The sequence below is a fragment of the Erinaceus europaeus genome, chromosome 6, assembly GCF_950295315.1.
Source record: "Erinaceus europaeus chromosome 6, mEriEur2.1, whole genome shotgun sequence".
Lineage (NCBI taxonomy): Eukaryota > Metazoa > Chordata > Mammalia > Eulipotyphla > Erinaceidae > Erinaceus > Erinaceus europaeus.
Genome location: NC_080167.1, coordinates 937219 through 954556, shown reverse-complemented (window position 1 = coordinate 954556; position 17338 = coordinate 937219). Strand labels below are relative to the sequence as shown.

The 17338-nt window shown below is 62.9% G+C and overlaps 1 protein-coding gene across 1 annotated transcript in view; it reads left to right on the top strand.

Moving 5' to 3' along the window:
* The first annotated feature begins 542 nt into the window (after positions 1–542).
* Positions 543–17338, top strand: part of SLC5A1 (solute carrier family 5 member 1) — a 25152-nt gene continuing 8356 nt past the window's right edge. The window contains 5 exon segments of the mRNA XM_060192786.1: positions 543–800; positions 4457–4528; positions 9721–9825; positions 10866–10925; positions 11074–11178. Coding sequence (XP_060048769.1) covers positions 669–800; positions 4457–4528; positions 9721–9825; positions 10866–10925; positions 11074–11178 — 474 coding nt within the window. The 5' untranslated portion in view covers positions 543–668.

The following is a 17338-nucleotide window of genomic DNA, read 5'->3' as shown; positions in this document are numbered from 1 at the left end:
CCAGCTGGGCACCCCATCCTATTCACAGCTATGCTTCCCGGCCGCTGGGGCCATCTGTGGTGCTCCCTCAGGCCCAGCCAGGCTCCTCGTGTCCACCACCAACCCCTCTGCTTGGCAGCCAGTGACTCAGTTCAGGATTGTGACAAACTTAACAAAGTTTGCATCTTTATTCACCATGAGGGAGAAGACAGTGGGGAGCAGAGCCCTGCTCGGCTCAGTCTGGGCGGGGCTGGGGACTGAACCTGCGACCCTGGGCCTGGCCACACTCCTGTTTTCAGTAGCCTCTCTCCCCTGGTACCAAGTGGAGCGGGGGGCGCGGTGTGGGCCATGGGGGACATCCTCTGCTTGTCCCCAGAATGGATGGGCACGTCCCCGAGGCCGGTGTAGTCCCCGCCTGCCCACAGGGTAACGGGCCCGGGCGGGCAGGCACCAAGTGCCGTGAGGCATCCTCTGTCCCAAGGTCGGGAGGCGGCTGAGGCTGACACTGGGCCTTTGTGCCAGGCAGGCGGACCCAGGGGCAGCCCCTCCCCGCCGAGTCAGCCCTCACCTGGCGGCCGCCCCGCCGCGCCCGTCCCCTGCCCGGTGTGCCCGCAGTGCCGGCCCGGGGGCGGCTGATCATTAACCCGGAGACGCGTAAGGAGCCGGGCGACAGCTGGGAGCCCGTAGTCATGGACGGCAGCACCGTGACCCCCAGCGGCACCCCCAGCCCGGGGCTCTTGCCCCACGAGCGCATCCGAAATGCCGCCGACATCTCCGTCATTGTCATCTACTTCGTGGTGGTGATGGCCGTGGGGCTGTGGGTACGTGGGGCCAGGGCGCGGGACCGCGCGGGTCACGGGGCTCGGTGCTAGGCAACAAGGCTTAGCTGGGTGCCGGTGTGGCCGGCAAGCAGGAGCCGGGGTGGGGGTGGCCCGCGAGGAGGCCGGCTCTGGGGCCACGCTGGAGAGGAGCCCCGGGAGAGGGGTGTCGGCCTCCTGGCACCCAGGGGACTCGGAAGGGGTGTGTGCAAAGACGGGGCCACGGCGGAAGGGGCCGTGACAGCAGCCCAAGGTCGGGGCTCTTTGTGGGGACGGCTGACCCAGGGCCCCAAGTTGGGGACCCCACACCCCGGGTTCTGGGGAGGAAGAAGGCCGGGTGGCCTGTCACAGGAGAGGGACTTTGTCGGCTCTGGCTCCGCTGGGTATCTGGCACACTCCGAACCAGAGAAACTCGTTCTGACCAGCCGGCACATAGGACGTTTCAGTCCTGACAGACAGGCGCACCCAGAGCCAGGGGACAGGGAGGAGGAGGAGGAGGCCACGTCCCACACATGCAAATGCCGCCGCACCCAGGCTGTCCTCCTGGACTGAGCTCTGATTTACCTCCCCGAGGACTGACAGTTAACCCTGCCATGGCCGAGGGCTTCTCCCAGGGGTAAAAGGCAGCTTAGAAAAAAAAAATAATGCAGGGAGATGGGCGGTAGAGCAGCAGGTTAAGTGCAGGTGGCGCAAAGCACAAGGACCTGTATAAGGATCCTGGTTCGAGCCACCGGCTCCCCACCTGCAGGGGAGTCGCTTCACAGGCGGTGAAGCAGGTCTGCAGGTGTCTATCTTTCTCTCCCCCTCTCTGTCTTCCCTTCCTCTCTCCATTTCTCTCTGTCCTAGCCAACAACAATGACATCAATAATAACTACAACAATAAAACAAGGGCAACAAAAGGGAATAAATAAATAAATATTTTTTAAAAAATGAATGCAAGTCTCCCCACCCTGCCAGGTGTTCTGAGGTGCGGCCCCAGCCCCAGCCCCAGCCCCAGCCCCAGCCCCAGCCCCAGACGTCCTCTGCAGCCTCCTGGGGAGCCCCGCCTCAGTTTACCCGGGTGAAGCCCGGGACACGCAGGCCCTGCAGGGATGTGCCTTGACACGCTTGGGGACCCCCAGAGGCTTTTGGTCTGGGGGCCCAGGTGGTATGATCTCCCCGCCAGGGTCAGGCCAGGCTCAGCTTTGATCCCCCAGCACAGAAGGTCACGGCCAGCAGGGCAGGAGGGCACCCCGCTTACCAGACAGGCTGAGGTGGCTGGAGTGGCTGGCACCCACCAGCCGTGGCACTGGGAGTCCCGTGACCTCACCTGCTGGCGGGTGTGTCCAGACTCCGCAAACGGCCACTGACAGCCGCCGGCACTGACCTGCTCTCTTGGGTGGCGGCTTGGTACCAGCCCGGAACTTACAGCCGTCTCCCGTTCTTGCTGTCTCTCTTCTGGTGGGGTGTCCCCTGCAGGTCACTGCATTCCCAGATCAGAAAGGAAGCACCCCCGTGCTGCTAGGCGTCGCCCCTCCTGCTGCCCCTGCTCTGCTTTCTCAATTATATTTTTATTTATTTACTGTTGGATAGAGACAGAAATGGAGAGAGGAGGAGGAGGAGGAGGGAGAGAGACAGACAGACACCTGCAGCCCTGCTTCACCGCTCGTGAAGTTTCCCCCTGCAGGTGAGGATGGGGCTTGAACCTGGATGCTTGTGCACTGTAGCATGTGCACTCAACCAGGTGTGACACTGCCTGGCCTGGCTGTGGCGTTTCTCTGTGTAGATGCCACCGGCCCATGGCACCAGACAGGCTGTGTCTCAGGGGGCTTGGCATCATTCTTTACCAAGATCTGGGTTCAAGCCCCTGGTCCCCACCTGCAAGGGGAAAGCTTTGTGAGTGGCATCTCTCTGTCTCTCTCCCTCTCCATTTCCCTCTCCCCTCTCAGTCTCTCTCCCTCTCTATGCAATAAATGGAGAGAAAGAAAGAGAGAGAGAAAGAACAGACAGACCACCAGGAGTGGTGGATGTGTAGTGCTGGCACCAAGCCCCAGCAATAAACCCTGGTGACAGGAAAAAAAATAAAAAATAAAATTTTGGTTAGAGACACAGAGATGAGAGGGACACAGAGAGCAGAGACAGCATCACACCAGCCTCCTTGGAGCTCTCCCTGGCTGTGTGTGGGCTTCCCGCGTGGTGCTGGGACTCGGACCCGGGTCCTGGCACACAGTGAGGTGCTTGCTCTCAGGTGAACCCTCCCAGCAATGCTCAGCTCTGGCTTATTCACAGTGGTTTTGGGGGTTGAACCCAGGGCCTTTGGTGCCTCAGGCACGGAAGGTCTTTCGCAGAATCTCTGTGCCACCCAAGCCAGGCACCTTTTTCCCTTTGTGTGCCTCTGGAGACCAAGCCCAGGGCCGCTCATTTGCCCTTGGAGGTGTGTGTGGGGGGCAGGGGGCCCTGCTCAGGCCCAGGGCTGGGGAAATGCAGCCTGCAAGGCCCCAGGAGCCTGGGGAACCCCGTCCCCACTTTGTCTCCCTGGGCAGTGCTGTGGGCATCCTGCCCAGTGAGGGGCTGATCCCCGGAGCCAGCACAGCCCCCAGCCCCCAGCCCCCAGCCCCCAGCCCCACCGGGTGCAGCAGCCCAGCCTGCCCCCCCCCGGCCCTCTGACCAGTGAACCCCACTCGGTGTCTTTCTGAGTGTGGGTGTGGGAAATGGGTGATGGCACCTGAGCCCAGCACCTGTCTGTCTGTCTGTCGCCTTCTCCCTCCCTCCCCAGCCAGTTTATTGTCAGGACTCGCTGCCCGCGCAGATCCCTTCTGATTTTTCCTTCTTCTTGGTAAGGGCCAGAGACTAAGAAGTGAAGAGACGGGTGGGGGTGGGCGGTGGAGCCCCTGATTGAGCCCCCACGTTACCACGCACAAGGACCCGGGTTCCAGCCCCCGGCCCCCACCCGCAGGGGGAAGCTCATGAGCAGTGATGCAGGGCTGCGGGCCTCTCTGCCTCTCTCCCTTCCTACCTCCCCTCCCCTCCAAATTTCTCTCTGTTTTTGCCCAATAAGTGAATAAAATATTTAAAAGAGAGAGAAACAGAAAGACAGAATGGAGAGACACCTGCAGCCCTGCTCCACCACTTGAGAAGCTCCCCTCGTAGCTAGGGGCAGGGGCTTGAACCCGGGTCCTGGTGCACTGTGATGTGTGTGCTCTATGGGAGAACCAAGCCCAGTCCCAGAGGGAGAGAGACAGAGATACAGAGACAGAGACAGCTGCCAGGACACCAGGAGGCCTAGGGCTGCCCAGGGTGCTCTCCTGTGGTCCTGGGCTCGGACCCGGGCTGCGAACTAGGCAAGGCGTGCCCCGCGGGGAGCCCCCACCTCCCTCAGTGATCGCCCCTGGACCCTCCCTCCCCACCACCCCCAGTGCTGGAAGGCACATCCTGGTCCCCGAGGGACATGGGGCAAGCGGGAGGTCCTTCTGCCAGGTGCCCGGCAGGGTGCTGTCACCCCCTGGGACTCTGAAGAGGCCCACCCTCAGCTGGGGTGCCCTCAGCAGGCGCGAGTCTCAGGTGCCTTGACTGCAGGCGTGAAGAGGTGCCCTTCCCAGGAGGACAAGGCACTGGGAGCAGGGCAGAGGGCAGCCCCTGCACCCCCCGCCCTGCTGAGCCCTCGCCCCTCTCCTCTACAGGCCATGTTCTCCACCAACCGGGGCACCGTGGGAGGCTTCTTCCTGGCCGGCCGGAGCATGGTGTGGTGGCCGGTGAGTGACCCTGTGCTGCGCCCCCACTCCTGCATCAACTCCAGGGGTGCACGGGGGCCCCGGGCAGTGGGAGCTGTTCCCTGTGACTGATGGGGGTCGGGGGGCCCTGGGCAGTGGGAGCTGTTCCCTGTGACTGATGGGGTCAGTGGTCTCAGCACAGCACAGCTCTCCATGGGGTGAGGCCCCAGGAGGAGACACCAGCCCGGGGCCTGGGGCCAACCGCCATGCCCCTGTGCCCCGTTCCTGCTGGCTGCGTGCTTACACTCTGCAGACCTGTCCCCATCACCCACCTGGCAGAGGGTCCCCGTCTAAGCCGAGTGCGAGAGCGGGACATGGGTGAGAGGGACAGCCCAAGGGGACAGGGGACAGGGGACAGGGGCTGCGAGGGGACAGGGGCTGTGAGGGGACAGGGGACGGGGCTGAGAGGGGACAGGGGACAGGGGACAGGTGCTGTGAGGGGACAGGGGACAGGGGACAGGGGCTGCAAGGGGACAGGGGACAGGGACTGCGAGGGGACAGGGAACAGGGGCTGAGAGGGGACGGGGACAGGGGCTGAGAGGGGACAAGAGACAGGGGCTGAGAGGGGACAGGGGCTGAGAGGGGACAGGGGCTGAGAGGGGACAGGGGACAGGGACTGCGAGGAGACAGGGGACAGGGGCTGCAAGGGGACCGGGGACAGGCTGAGAGGGGACAGGGGCTGAGAGGGGACAGGGGACAGGGGCTGAGAGGGGACAAGGGACAGGGGCTGCGAGGGGACAGGAGACAGGGGCTGAGAGGGGACAGAGGCTGAGAGGGGACAGGGGCTGAGAGGGGACAGGGGACTGGGGCTGAGAGGGGACAGGGGACAGGGGACAGGGGCTGAGAGGGTACAGGGGACAGGGGACAGGGGCTGAGAGGGGACAGGGGACAGGGGACGGGCTGAGAGGTTACAGGGGACAGGGGCTGAGAGGGGACAGGGGACAGGCTGAGAGGGGACAGGAGACAGGGACTGAGAGGGGACAGGGGACAGGGACTGAGAGGGGACTGGGGACAGGGGCTGAGAGGTGATAAGAGACAGGGGCTGTGAGGGGACAGGGGACAGGGTTGAGAGGGGACGAGAGACAGGGGCTGTGAGAGGACAGGGGCTGTGATGGGACAGGGGCTGAGAGGGGACAGGGGACAGGTGCTGTAAGGGGACAGGGTACAGGGGCTGTGAGAGGACAGGGGCTGTGAGGGGCCAGGGGACAGGGGCTGTGAGAGGACAGAGGCTGCGAGGGGACAGGGGACTGTCTGAGAGGGAACAGGAAACAGGGGCTGTGAGGGGACAAGAGACAGGGGCTGTGAGGCGACCGGGGACAGGGGCTGAGAGAGGACAGGGGCTGTGAGAGGATAGGGGCTGTGAGGGGACAGGGGCTGTGAGTGGACAGGGGCTGAGATGGGACAGAGGCTGAGAGGGGACAGGGGACAGGGGCTGTGAAGGGACAGGGGACAGGGGCTGTGAGGGGACAGGGAACAGGGGCTGAGAGAGGACCGAGGCTGAGAAGGGACAGGGGCTGTGAGGGGACAGGGGACATGCACTGTGAGGGGACAGGGGACAGTGGCTGTGAGGGGACAGGGGCTGCGAGGGGACAGGGGACAGGGGCTGCGAGTGGACAGGGGACAGGCACTGTGAGGGGACAGGGGACAGGGGCTGTGAGGGGATAATGGACACGGGCTGAGAGTAGGCAGGGAACACAGTCTGGGAAGGGACAAGGCAGGGCTTCCTGGATCTTTGCCTGGCTCAGGACGGTCCTGGCCCGCCTTCTGGGGGTGCCCTCAGTGCTGGCAGGCAGGGGCGGTGGCGGTGTGGCCGCATTCCTGTGTTTTGCTCGGCTCCCACCCCCAGCTCTGATCCTAAATCCCCTGGCCTGGCGCACCTCCATCTTGACATTCCCACAGCGGCGGCATGGATGAAACTGGGAGCTGCCTTTCCTCTGAGAGATCTTTATTTATTCCTGTAGCCAGACTGGCACCTGCGTGCCTGGTGCTGGGGGTGGACCCGGCACCTCACAGCTGGGCCCCGGGGTGGGGAACCTTCTTCCCCAGGATGCCTGGTGCGGCCTTGGGGAGGCTCCTGGGGGGCCCCCTTGCTCCCCCTCCAGGGCTCATCCCGCTGAGGCGCCACCTCCTGGCACCTGGCACGGCCGGCACTTCCTCGTGACGCGGGCAGCTCCCCCGGGAGCCTGACAGACACAGCCTCGGCCCCAATCTGGGGTGGTGGGGCTCCCAGGGGGAGGAGGCACCAGAAGGGGGCAGGCTGTGCCCCAGAGCCCGGGAGGCAGGCGGTGGGGGTCCCCACGACCCCCGGAGGCCCGGGGCGGAGACGGGGCGGGGTGCAGGGGCTGGGCCCCACGGTGCGAGTTGCAGGGAGGTTGCACAAGGTGACACCAGGAAGCTCTGGGCTGGCTGGGTGGTGGGGGAGTCCCGGGTCCTTTGGGTGCTCTGTGCTTCCGTTTCTGTAAGGCACCTGCCGGTTTGGGGTGTGGTGACGGTGAGCTGGGGAAGCCCACGATGATGTCAGCATCATCGCCCAGCGACCGGTGGGCAGGAGAATGGTCACACCCTCTGGGCCGGGTTCTGGCCGGGGTGCCCCCCAGCCCTCTCTCCCCCACTGCCGGCTCTTCACGGGGCAGGGGCACCTTTCCAGCCAGCTGCGGCCCACCTCTCAGGGCCCAAGGGACTCCCTGGCCAGAGCAGGTCCCAGATGGGTTGGGAGTCTCTTCCCACAGGGTCCCTGTGTGGCCGACCCGTCCTGTTTGGTTACTGGGAACCATCCAGTGAAGGTGGCTCAGTGGGCGTCTCTCCGGAGTGCCTGGCCACCCGCTCCTGCCAGAGGCAGCCCCACGGCCGTGCACGGAGCAGAGATGGGTGGGCACAGCCGAATGCCAATAAAACTTTATTCACAGACAGATGCAGAGGGCCAGACTGGCTCATTTCGTGCTAGGCTGGGAAGCCTGCTTGAGGCCTGGGCTCAGGGGCTGGGATTCAAACCCAGTCTCTGCCTGAGGTGCCCTGTGGCCCTGGGGGAGTGGCCTGGCATCTCTGTGTCTTGCACTTTCTGGAAGAGGGGCGCTGGCCTATACTTAAGGTGGCAAGGACCAGGCAGGGGGGCTCAGCTGGGTGGGGGCTACAGGGGGTGGTGACCACACTCAGTATGGAGGAGACGGGCACCTGGTCCTCCTTGCCCATGAGGCCTTGGGGCAGACTCTGCTTGCAGGTGGAGGTGACCCAGCAAAGCGAGGGTGGAGGGGAGGGTGGAGGACGAAGACCGCCCAGCACATGGCCACTCTGGCCCCCGGGAGCCGCCATGCTTGGCCGGTCCTGAGCACGGGCTGGGCTGGCCATCCAGCCTTGCTCCTCGAGCCTAGATTGAGGGATGGCAGGACTCTCTCCCAGTTTAGGGCCGTGGACGGCACTGGGAAGTTGGGGGTGTGGGGGAGGCAGCTGGTGATCGTGTCCCTCCGTGAGGCCCAGCCATGAGGTTCTAGGGTCACCCCATAGCCAGTCTGAGCTTCCTCTCCTTTGAGCCCCAAGGCCCTGCCCCTGCTGTGGCCAGAACACCGTGGGAGAAAGGTGGCCTTTGTCCGCAGGCTGTGTGGGGCAGAGCCTGCAGTTCCCATGACCCCAGAGCCAGGCCTGTCTAAATATTTACCCCTGGGGTCAGAAATGAAGCCTCCCGAGCCTGCAGGTGTGTTTCTATGGGCACTGTGTCCTGAGCCTAGGAGGACGGGGTCCGAAGAGCTGCCCAGTGAGGCCACGGGGCAAGGAGGGGGACAGAGGAGGCCAGGGGCAGGGGCAGGGACAGAGGAGGCATGGGGCAGGGGCAGGGGCAGGGACAGTGACAGAGGAGGTGGGGGCAGGGGTATGGACAGAGGAGGCAGGGGCAAGGACACTGGGGTCTGTCATGGCCTGCACTCTGGATCCCGAGGCTCTTGTGGCCCTACCTGTCTGTTCTCATGGACATCCGGGGTCCCAGGTGTTGGCAGAGCCCCGAGTCCCTGGGCCGTGGAGTGGTTAATCATTACTGCCATTAGGCCTAATCGGAGAGCATTAGGTCTGCCTGCCTGCCTGCCGGGCCAAGGGTGCCACAGGGTGCCACAGGGAAGGGCGCTACGGACATGGAGGGGTGTCCCCCAGCATCCTGCTCTGCCCTCCCCCTTCTCGTGCCACGGAACCAGGAGCAGACTCACCTGGACCACAGAGACCCCCCCACCCCGTCCCCAGTGGGGCCCCAAGTCTAAGTCCAGGGCTGTGGCTTCAGCACAGGAGTGTGGACAGGGGAGTGGACAGGGGAGTGTGGACAGGGGAGTGTGGACAGGGGAGTGGACAGGGGAGTGTGGACAGGGGAGTGTGGACAGGGGAGTGTGGACAGGGGAGTGGACAGGGGAGTGTGGACAGGGGAGTGGACAGGGGAGTGTGGACAGGGGAGTGTGGACAGGGGAGTGTGGACAGGGGAGTGGACAGGAGAGTGTGGACAGGGGAGTGGACAGGGGAGTGGACAGGGACGGGGAGTGGATAGGGACAGGAGGGTGGACAGGAGAGTGTGGACAGGGGAGTGTGGAAAGGGGAGTGTGGACAGGGGAGTGTGGACAGGGGCGTGTGGAGAGGGGAGTGGACAGGGTAGTGGACAGGGACAGGGGAGTGTGGACAGGGGAGTGGACAGGGGAGTGTGGACAGGGGAGTGGACAGGGGAGTGTGGACAGGGGAGTGTGGACAGGGGAGTGTGGACAGGGGAGTGTGGACAGGAGTGTGGACAGGGGAGTGTGGACAGGGGAGTGGACAGTAGAGTGGACAGGGGAGTGGACAGGGGAGTGGACAGGGGAGTGTGGACAGGGAGTGGACAGTAGAGTGGACAAGGGAGTGTGGACAGGGGAGTGGACAGGGGAGTGTGGACAGGGGAGTGGACAGGAGAGTGGACAGAGGAGTGTGGACAGGGGAGTGGACAGGGGAGTGGACAGATGTCTGAGGACACAGGGTGCTGCTTTTGTGTGCATGGCCCCTTGGGAAGACTCCAGAATGATCCTCGAGGCCTGGATTCCTGGTGTCTCCTTGCCCACCGGCTCTGGGCCTACACGGGGTCATGTTCCCGCCCTCCATGGTGTTTTTCACCCTGCCACACGTCCCTTGCGGGCTGTCCCCGATCAGCCCAGCCCACTGGTGCCTCCTTCCTGCAGATTGGAGCCTCCCTCTTCTCCAGTAACATTGGCAGTGGGCACTTTGTGGGCCTGGCCGGCACCGGCGCGGCCGGAGGGATCGCCATGGGCGGATTCGAGTGGAACGTGAGTGACCAGAGGGGACTCTGTGGGGCCCGTGAGGCCAGGGCCCAGGCTGACGGCTGTTCCCTTTCTCGGCCGGCTCCCACGTCGGGCCCCAAAGGGAGACTGGACGTTGGCTGACCATCCACTTAGAGCGCCAATTTCCTGCCCAACCTGTGCTGGGGTCGTCCTGCTGGAGTCATGTGGGCCTCCCAACAGCTCTGCCCCACAAGCACATAGAGAGGGGGAAAGGCCGGGAGGTAGCTCAGTGTTAGAGTACGGGGCTTGCATGCCAGGCCTCTGAAAGCAAGGTAGCACAACAGGCTCAGGTTCCACAGGCCAGAAGCTGCCCTCAGAGCCAGGGGTGGGTGACGGTGTGGGACATAGCCTGAATACCATGGCAGCTGAGCCCCGAGTCCCTTGAGTCCCATGTCCCTAAGACCTGTGCTCCCGGAGGCCCAGTCCCCTGAAGCCCCTGTCCCCTGATCCCCGTGTCCCCTGAGCCCCATGCCCCCTGAGCTCCGTGTCCCCTGAGCCCCGAGTCCCCTGATCCCCGTGACCCCTGAGCCCTGTGTCCCCTGATCCCCCTGTCCCCTGAACCCTGTGTCCCCTGATCCCCGTGTCCCCTGATCCCCGTGTCCCCTGATCCCCATGTCCCCTGAGCCCCGTGTCCCCTGAGCCCCGTGTCCCCTGAGCCCTGTGTCCCCTGATCCCCCTGTCCCCTGAGCCCCATGTCCCCTGAGCCCTGTGTCCCCTGAGCCCCGTGTCCCCTGAGCCCTGTGTCCCCTGAGCCCCGTGTCCCCTGAGCCCCGTGTCCCATGAGCCCCGTGTCCCCTGAGCCCCGTGTCCCCTGAGCCCCGTGTCCCCTGAGCCCCGTGTCCCCTGAGCCCCGTGTCCCCTGAGCCCCGTGTCCCATGAGCCCCATGTCCCCTGAGCCCCGAGTCCCCTGAGCCCCGTGTCCCCTGAGCCCCGAGTCCCCTGAGCCCCGTGTCCCATGAGCCCCGTGTCCCCTGAGCCCCGTGTCCCCTGAGCCTTGTGTCCCCTGAGCCTTGTGCCCCCTCCAGGCCCTGGTGCTGGTGGTCGTGCTGGGCTGGGTGTTTGTCCCCATCTACATCAAGGCTGGGGTGAGTGGCGGAGCCCTGGGGGCGGGGAGGAAGGGTGGGGGAGCGGGGGAGGGGCAGAGCCCTGGGGGCGGGGAGGGGGGGGTGCGGGGTGAGAGGCAGAGCGGGGGGGGGGGGGGGGGGGCGGGGTGATGGAGACTGGCGTCCGCAGGTGGTAACCATGCCCGAGTACCTGCGCAAGCGTTTTGGCGGGAAGCGTATCCAGGTGTACCTGTCTGTGCTGTCGCTGCTGCTCTACATCTTCACCAAGATCTCGGTGAGCCGGGCGGGCGGGTGGGCGCTGGGGGGTCACAGTGGCCAGTGTGGTGCTTACGCCCCCCGGGGGCTGGCGCCCCAGAAACGGGGGTCTTGCTTCCCTTTTGTGACTGAGTAGTGCTCCTGGCACACGTGCCCCAGATGTTCCCTGCCCAGCTGCCGGCTGGAAGTGGGGGTGCCGTGACCTGGGTGCAGGCCTCTTTTTCAAGCCGGTTTGCTCCACATAGAGGGCAGGGAGCCAGGAGAGGCACAGTCACTGTAGCCTTGGGCTGACGCTGCCTTCGGCAGACCGTGGTGACCCGCTGCAGGGAGCGGCTGGCTCCCTTCCTGCCGGACAGTCCTCCCTCGTGGCTGGGGAGCCATCTCTGAGTCCGGCCTCCACTCCTGTCTCCCTCAGCAAGTGACGGGTGGGCAGGAGCTGGTGAGTCCGGGACACTCAGGGGAACTCCTCTCCATTGGGGAGCAGGAGGTATTTCTGGGGCACTTGAGCTTGGTGGTCAGCGGTCACTCTAATGGGGGCCCCGGACACTGTCCTCTTGAGTGCGGATGAGGACACGGCGGGCAGGAGCGCTCAGGCCGGGGCTGGGCTCTGCGGCACCTGGTGTCCGGCCCTGGGTTCTCAGCCCTGCCCCTCGGGGCCGGAGCAGCTGGGGACCTGGCCTCAGAGTCCATCTCCAAGTCACTGTCCTTCTCTGTACATGTGTCAGTCGGCATCTTCTGGTGAGAAGACAGACCAGAGAAAAATGGCCAGAAACAGCTGAGTGGGTAGAGCACACACCTTGCTGTGCTCACCCTCCCCTGAAGGCTGTCGTTCCTGGGGCCTCCCACGGTGCACTGACCCTCCAAAGTGCTTTTCACTGACTTTATTTATTTGACAGAGACAGCCAAATAGCCAGAGGAAAGTGGGAGACAGAGAGACAGAGACACCTGCTGACCTACTTCAACACTCACAAAGCTTTTCCCCAGCAGGTGGCGACGGAGGGCTCGAACCCAGCTCCGTGCGCACTGTAATGTGTGTGCTCAACCTGGTGCACCACCACCCAGCCTCAAAGTGCTGCTTGTTGGTTTATTCTTTGCCTCCAGGGTTATTGCCGGGGCTCTGTGCCAGCACTGTGTGTGTTTCACCGGCCGCACTACCACCCGACCCCAGAGCCAGCACTAGGAATCCACTGCTCCTGGCAGCCACATTTTCCATTTTATTGGACAGGACAGAGAGACACGGAGAGAGGAAGGGAAGTCAGAGAGGGGGAGAGGCAGACAGACACCTGCAGACCTGCTTCACCGCCTGTGAAGCGCCTCCCCTGCAGATGGGGAGCCGGGGACTCGAACCGGGATCCTTACGCCGGTCCCTGCGATTTGCACCACGTGCGCTTAACCCGCTGCCCCACCACCTGCCCTCCACCCCAAGTGATTTTTAAAAGACATTTATTTTATTACCTGTGAGAGTGTTTCACAAAAGGTACACAAACAGGGTTGGGGGAGAAGCCAGATCAGCCCTCTGGCCCATGATGTGCAGGACTGAACCCCGGACCCAGGCCTGCCCCCAGCAGACCTCTTGTTCCTGCCCAGGAAGCCCCGTCTCACCCAAGTTGTCTGTGTGTCTGTCTGGCCTGTGGCTGGTGCACTCCTCTCAGCTCAGTGCCAGAGCCGGCCTGATCCCCGTCTCCTCCAGAGACTGCAGCCTCAGGGCTGAGCCCCTTCCTACCCTACCCTGAAGGAGAAAGGAGAGAGAAAGAGAAAGACAGGAGAGAGAAAGACAGATAGAGGAGAGAGAAAGAGTAGTTAGAGAAAGAGGAGCGGGGGAGAAAGGAGAAGAGGGGGGAGAGAGAGGGAAAGAGAAAGGGAGAGAGAGTGAGGAGGAGAGGAGAGGAGGGGAGAGGAGAGGGGAGAGAGAGAGAGAGAGAGAAAGGGAGAGAGAGCGAGGAAGGAGAGGAGGGGAAGAATAGAGGAGAGGGGGAGAGAGGGAGAAGAGAGGAGAGGAGAGAGAGGGAAAGACAGAGGGAGAGAGAGGAGGAGGGAGAGAAGAAGAGAGGAGAGGAGGGGAAGAATAGAGGAGAGGGGAGAGAGAGAAAGGGAGAGAGAGGAGGAAGGAGAAGAGGGGGGAGAGAGGGAGAAGAGAGGAGAGGAGAGAAGAGAGAGGGAAAGAGAGAGGGAGAGGGGAGAAGGGAGAGGAGAGGAGAGGAGAGGAGAGGAGAGGAGAGGAGAGAGAGGGAAAGAGAGAGGGAGAGGGGAGAAGGGAGAGGAGAGGAGAGGAGAGAGAGGGAAAGAGAGAGGGAGAGGGGAGAAGGGAGAGGAGAGGAGAGGAGAGGAGAGAGAGGGAAAGAGAGAGGGAGAGGGGAGAAGGGAGAGGAGAGGAGAGGAGAGGAGAGGAGAGAGAGGGAAAGAGAGAGGGAGAGGGAAGAAGGGAGAGGAGAGGAGAGGAAAGGAGAGGAGAGGAGAGAGAGGGAAAGAGAGAGGGAGAGGGGAGAAGGGAGAGGAGAGGAGAGGAGAGGAGAGAAGAGAGAGGGAAAGAGAGAGGGAGAGGAGAGGAGAGGAGAGGAGAGGAGAGAAGAGAGAGGGAAAGAGAGAGGGAGAGGGGAGAAGGGAGAGGAGAGGAGAGGAGAGGAGAGGAGAGGAGAGGAGAGGAGAGGAGAGGAGAGAGGTGGGCAGAGTGAGTGTCACTCTGGCACACAGAGCCTGGGGCTGAACTCAGCACCCCAGGATGAGCATCCAGCTCTGTGCCCTGCCCCTCCTGGCCTCCCGCTGACCCATGTGCTGACCCAGGCGGCCCTCTGGCTGCAGGCGTCCCGGCCCCCACACCGGCTGAGCCCCTGCCCATCTGGCCGGGTTTGCTGTGCCCCAGAGCCCGAGTGGAGCCCGGCCCAGAGAGCTGCTCCCGGTGAGGCGAAGCCTGGCCTCCTCAGTCCACAGTCCAGCGGGTGAAAGTCTGAGTGCCACTGTCATGGGGAGGGCCCCCGCCCTCAGAGCTGGGGCTGGGTGTCACATGCACACACCCACTCACACACATGCACTCACACTTGTGGCCTGCCTGGCCCAGCTGCCCACCACTGTACCTGTGGTTCCTCATTAAGCCCCCAGATATGGGCCAGGTTCCCACAGCAGCTCCGTCTGGGGAAGCCCTCGGGGAGCCCCCTTCTCAGCTTTTCTTTTCCAGTTTATTGTTCTTGTTGTTTATGATTTTTTGTTATTATTATTGTTGTTGTTATTGGTGTCATCGTTGTTGGATAGGACAGAGAGAAATGGAGAGAGGAGGGGAAGACAGAGAGGGGGAGAGAAAGACAGACACCTGCAGACCTGCTTCACTCCCTGGGAAGCGACTCCCCTGCAGGTGGGGAGCCGGGGGCTCGAACCGGGATCCTTCTGCCGGTCCTTGTGCTTTGCGCCACCTGCGCTTAACCCGCTGCGCTACTACCTGACCCCCCCCAGCTTTTCTTGAACGTCTCACCTGAGGGGTCTCTGGTGCTGGTGGCTCCTTCAGGCCGGACTCCTGGGTCCTTCCTGACCCCCCTTCACCCTGGGTCACAGGCTGCCTTGACCAGGCCTGGAAGGAGGACAGCTGGTCCTCGTGCCCATCCCCAGGTCCCCTCCCGGCATCCCCTACCCAGCAGGGCTCCTGCTGCACCATTTGCTTCACGGCCAGTGTGGGACACGGTGGGGGGGGGGCACGGGGAGGGGCCGAGTGAGGCGGAGACAAGACCCTGATCCTATCCCTGCCCTGAGTCCCTCCTGTCAGAGGGCCAGGACGCAGCTACAGAGGCAGACCAGGGCTGCATGGCGAGGGGCCGTGCGGGTGGCAGCTTTCAGGGGGCAGGGGGCAGGGGGCAGGGGGCAGAGGCTGGGGGAAGCCGGGCTTGAGGAGCTGGGTCTGGTCAGGGCACCTAGCTGCCGTCAGTGAGGCATGACAGCAAGGGCAGAGTGAGACCTCTGTCCCCGGGCTGCCAGGAGCTCAAGGGAGACAACGGGGAGGGGCAGCGGGTGCTCCCAGCATGCTGCGGGGAGGGGGCAGCTCTGAGGTGACACTTGGGACATTTGGGGGGAGGCCGTGTCTGACCAGACCCAGGCAGGCGGCCGGAGCCACAGGCCCCCGGGACAGCCACAGGCTGGCGTGGCAGCTCCGCCGGTGACCAAGTGTTCCTGGCCTCCTGGCATTCCTGAGAACCCAGCCCCAGCACCCCTGCATGGAGTTCTGGGAAGCAGCCGTGCCAAGGTGCACGTGGGCCCAGAGTGCCTGCACACGGTGCTACACGTGGCCGCTCACCCTGCTGCCCGGGGCTTATCAGGGCAGCTCTGTCACTGCGTCTCCGGACGTGATATGACAGAGTCCTTGTCTCTCGTCCCTTCCTCTGTCCCCACCCGGCTTGCCGCTGGCCACGGCACCAGGGAGCAGGAAGCGCCCCCGCCGGAACCCCGGACTTAGGGCAGAAGGACACCACCCTGCACCCCCTGAGAAATGTCCCCAGGAGGGTGGGTGTCCGGCATTAGCGTCCTCCTCAGGGCAGAGAGGGGCTGAGGACAGTGGACTGACAGCTCTGCTCCTTTGGTCTAAGTCCAAACCTGTGTCATTCACCTGAGGAGGCTGGACAACTCAGGGCCCAGTAGAAACAGGGATCCCACCGCTGTGTGTAGCCCTGCCCGGCGGGTCCACCTGGAGACGGGCAGCAAGGCCCTCGGTCCTGGGAACTGCTGGGAGGTTGCGTTTGCCCTCTGCGTGTTAGCTGACTCTCCGCCTAGCACCCCACACAGGTCAAGAACCGGCACCCTGTGCTAGCCCACCCATGGGGGGGGGGGTCTTGTGGACACATAGGGGCTCCCGGCCTTGGCTTCAGGGAGCTGAGGGCCCGAAGCTGAACGCCCTCCATGCAGGGGCCCTTCCTGAGGCGCTTTAAATTTTTTTTTTTTCCTCCAGGGTTATTGCTGGGCTCGGTGCCTGCACCATGAATCCACCGCTCCTGGAGGTCATTTTCCCCTTTTTTTTGTTGCCCTAGTTGTTGCAGCTTCGCTGCGGTTATTATTGCCATTGTTGACATTGCTTTGTTGTTGGATAGGACAGAGAGAAATGGAGAGAGGAGGGGAAGACAGAGAGGGGGAGAGAAAGACAGACACCTGCAGACCTGCTTCACCGCCTGTGAATCGACTCCCCTGCAGGTGGGGTGCCGGGGGCTCGAACCGGGATCCTTATGCCGGTCCCTGCACTTTGCGCCACGTGCGCTTAACCCACTGCGCCACCGCCCGACCCCCAAAATTTTTTAAGAAAATATTTATCTGATAGAGACAGCCAGAAATTGAGAGGAAGGGGGAGACAGAGAGAGAAGGAGACAGAGAGACACCTGCAGCCCTGCTTCACTGCTTCACTACTTGTGAAGCTTTCCCCTGCAGGTGGGGACTAGGGCCTCGAACCCGGGTCCTTGCTGACTATGACATGTGCACTCAACCAGGTGTGCCACCACCTGGGCCCCTGATGCTCTTTAAAGGGACAGAGCCATTTCCTGGTCTGCAGGACCCTGGTGCCCTGACATCCTGGTACCCTGACACCCTGGTGCCCTGACATCCTGGTACCCTGACACCCTGGTGCCCTGACATCCTGGTACCCTGACACCCTGGCATCCTAACATCCTGGTACCTTGACACCCTGTTGTCCTGACATCCTGGTACCATGACACCCTGACGCCCTGACATCCTGAACCCTGGCACCCTGGCACCTTGGCATTATTCATTTGCCCACTGAGTAACCTCCTGGCTATTTCACATATTTTTTATGTTTGTTCTTAAAGATCAATCAATTAATTGACTTTTAGACATTCACACACACACACACACACACACACACACACACACACACACACACACACACACCAGTGTCCCACTTGGTGCTCGCTGGTGGGTCTCTGGGGTCCTGGGCAGGCAAGTCCTGAGTTCTCACCCTGCTCCTTATATATATTTTCCCAATATGAGAGAATATTATTTTTAAAACATGTATTTATTTATTCCCTTTTGTTGCCCTTGTTGTTTTATTGCTGTAGTTATTGTTGTTACTGATGCTGTTGTTGTTGGATAGGACAGAGAAATGGAGAGAGGAGGGGAAGACAGAGGGGGAGAGAAAGACAGACACCTGCAGACCTGCTTCACCACCTGTGAAGCGACTCCCCTGCAGGTGGGGAGCC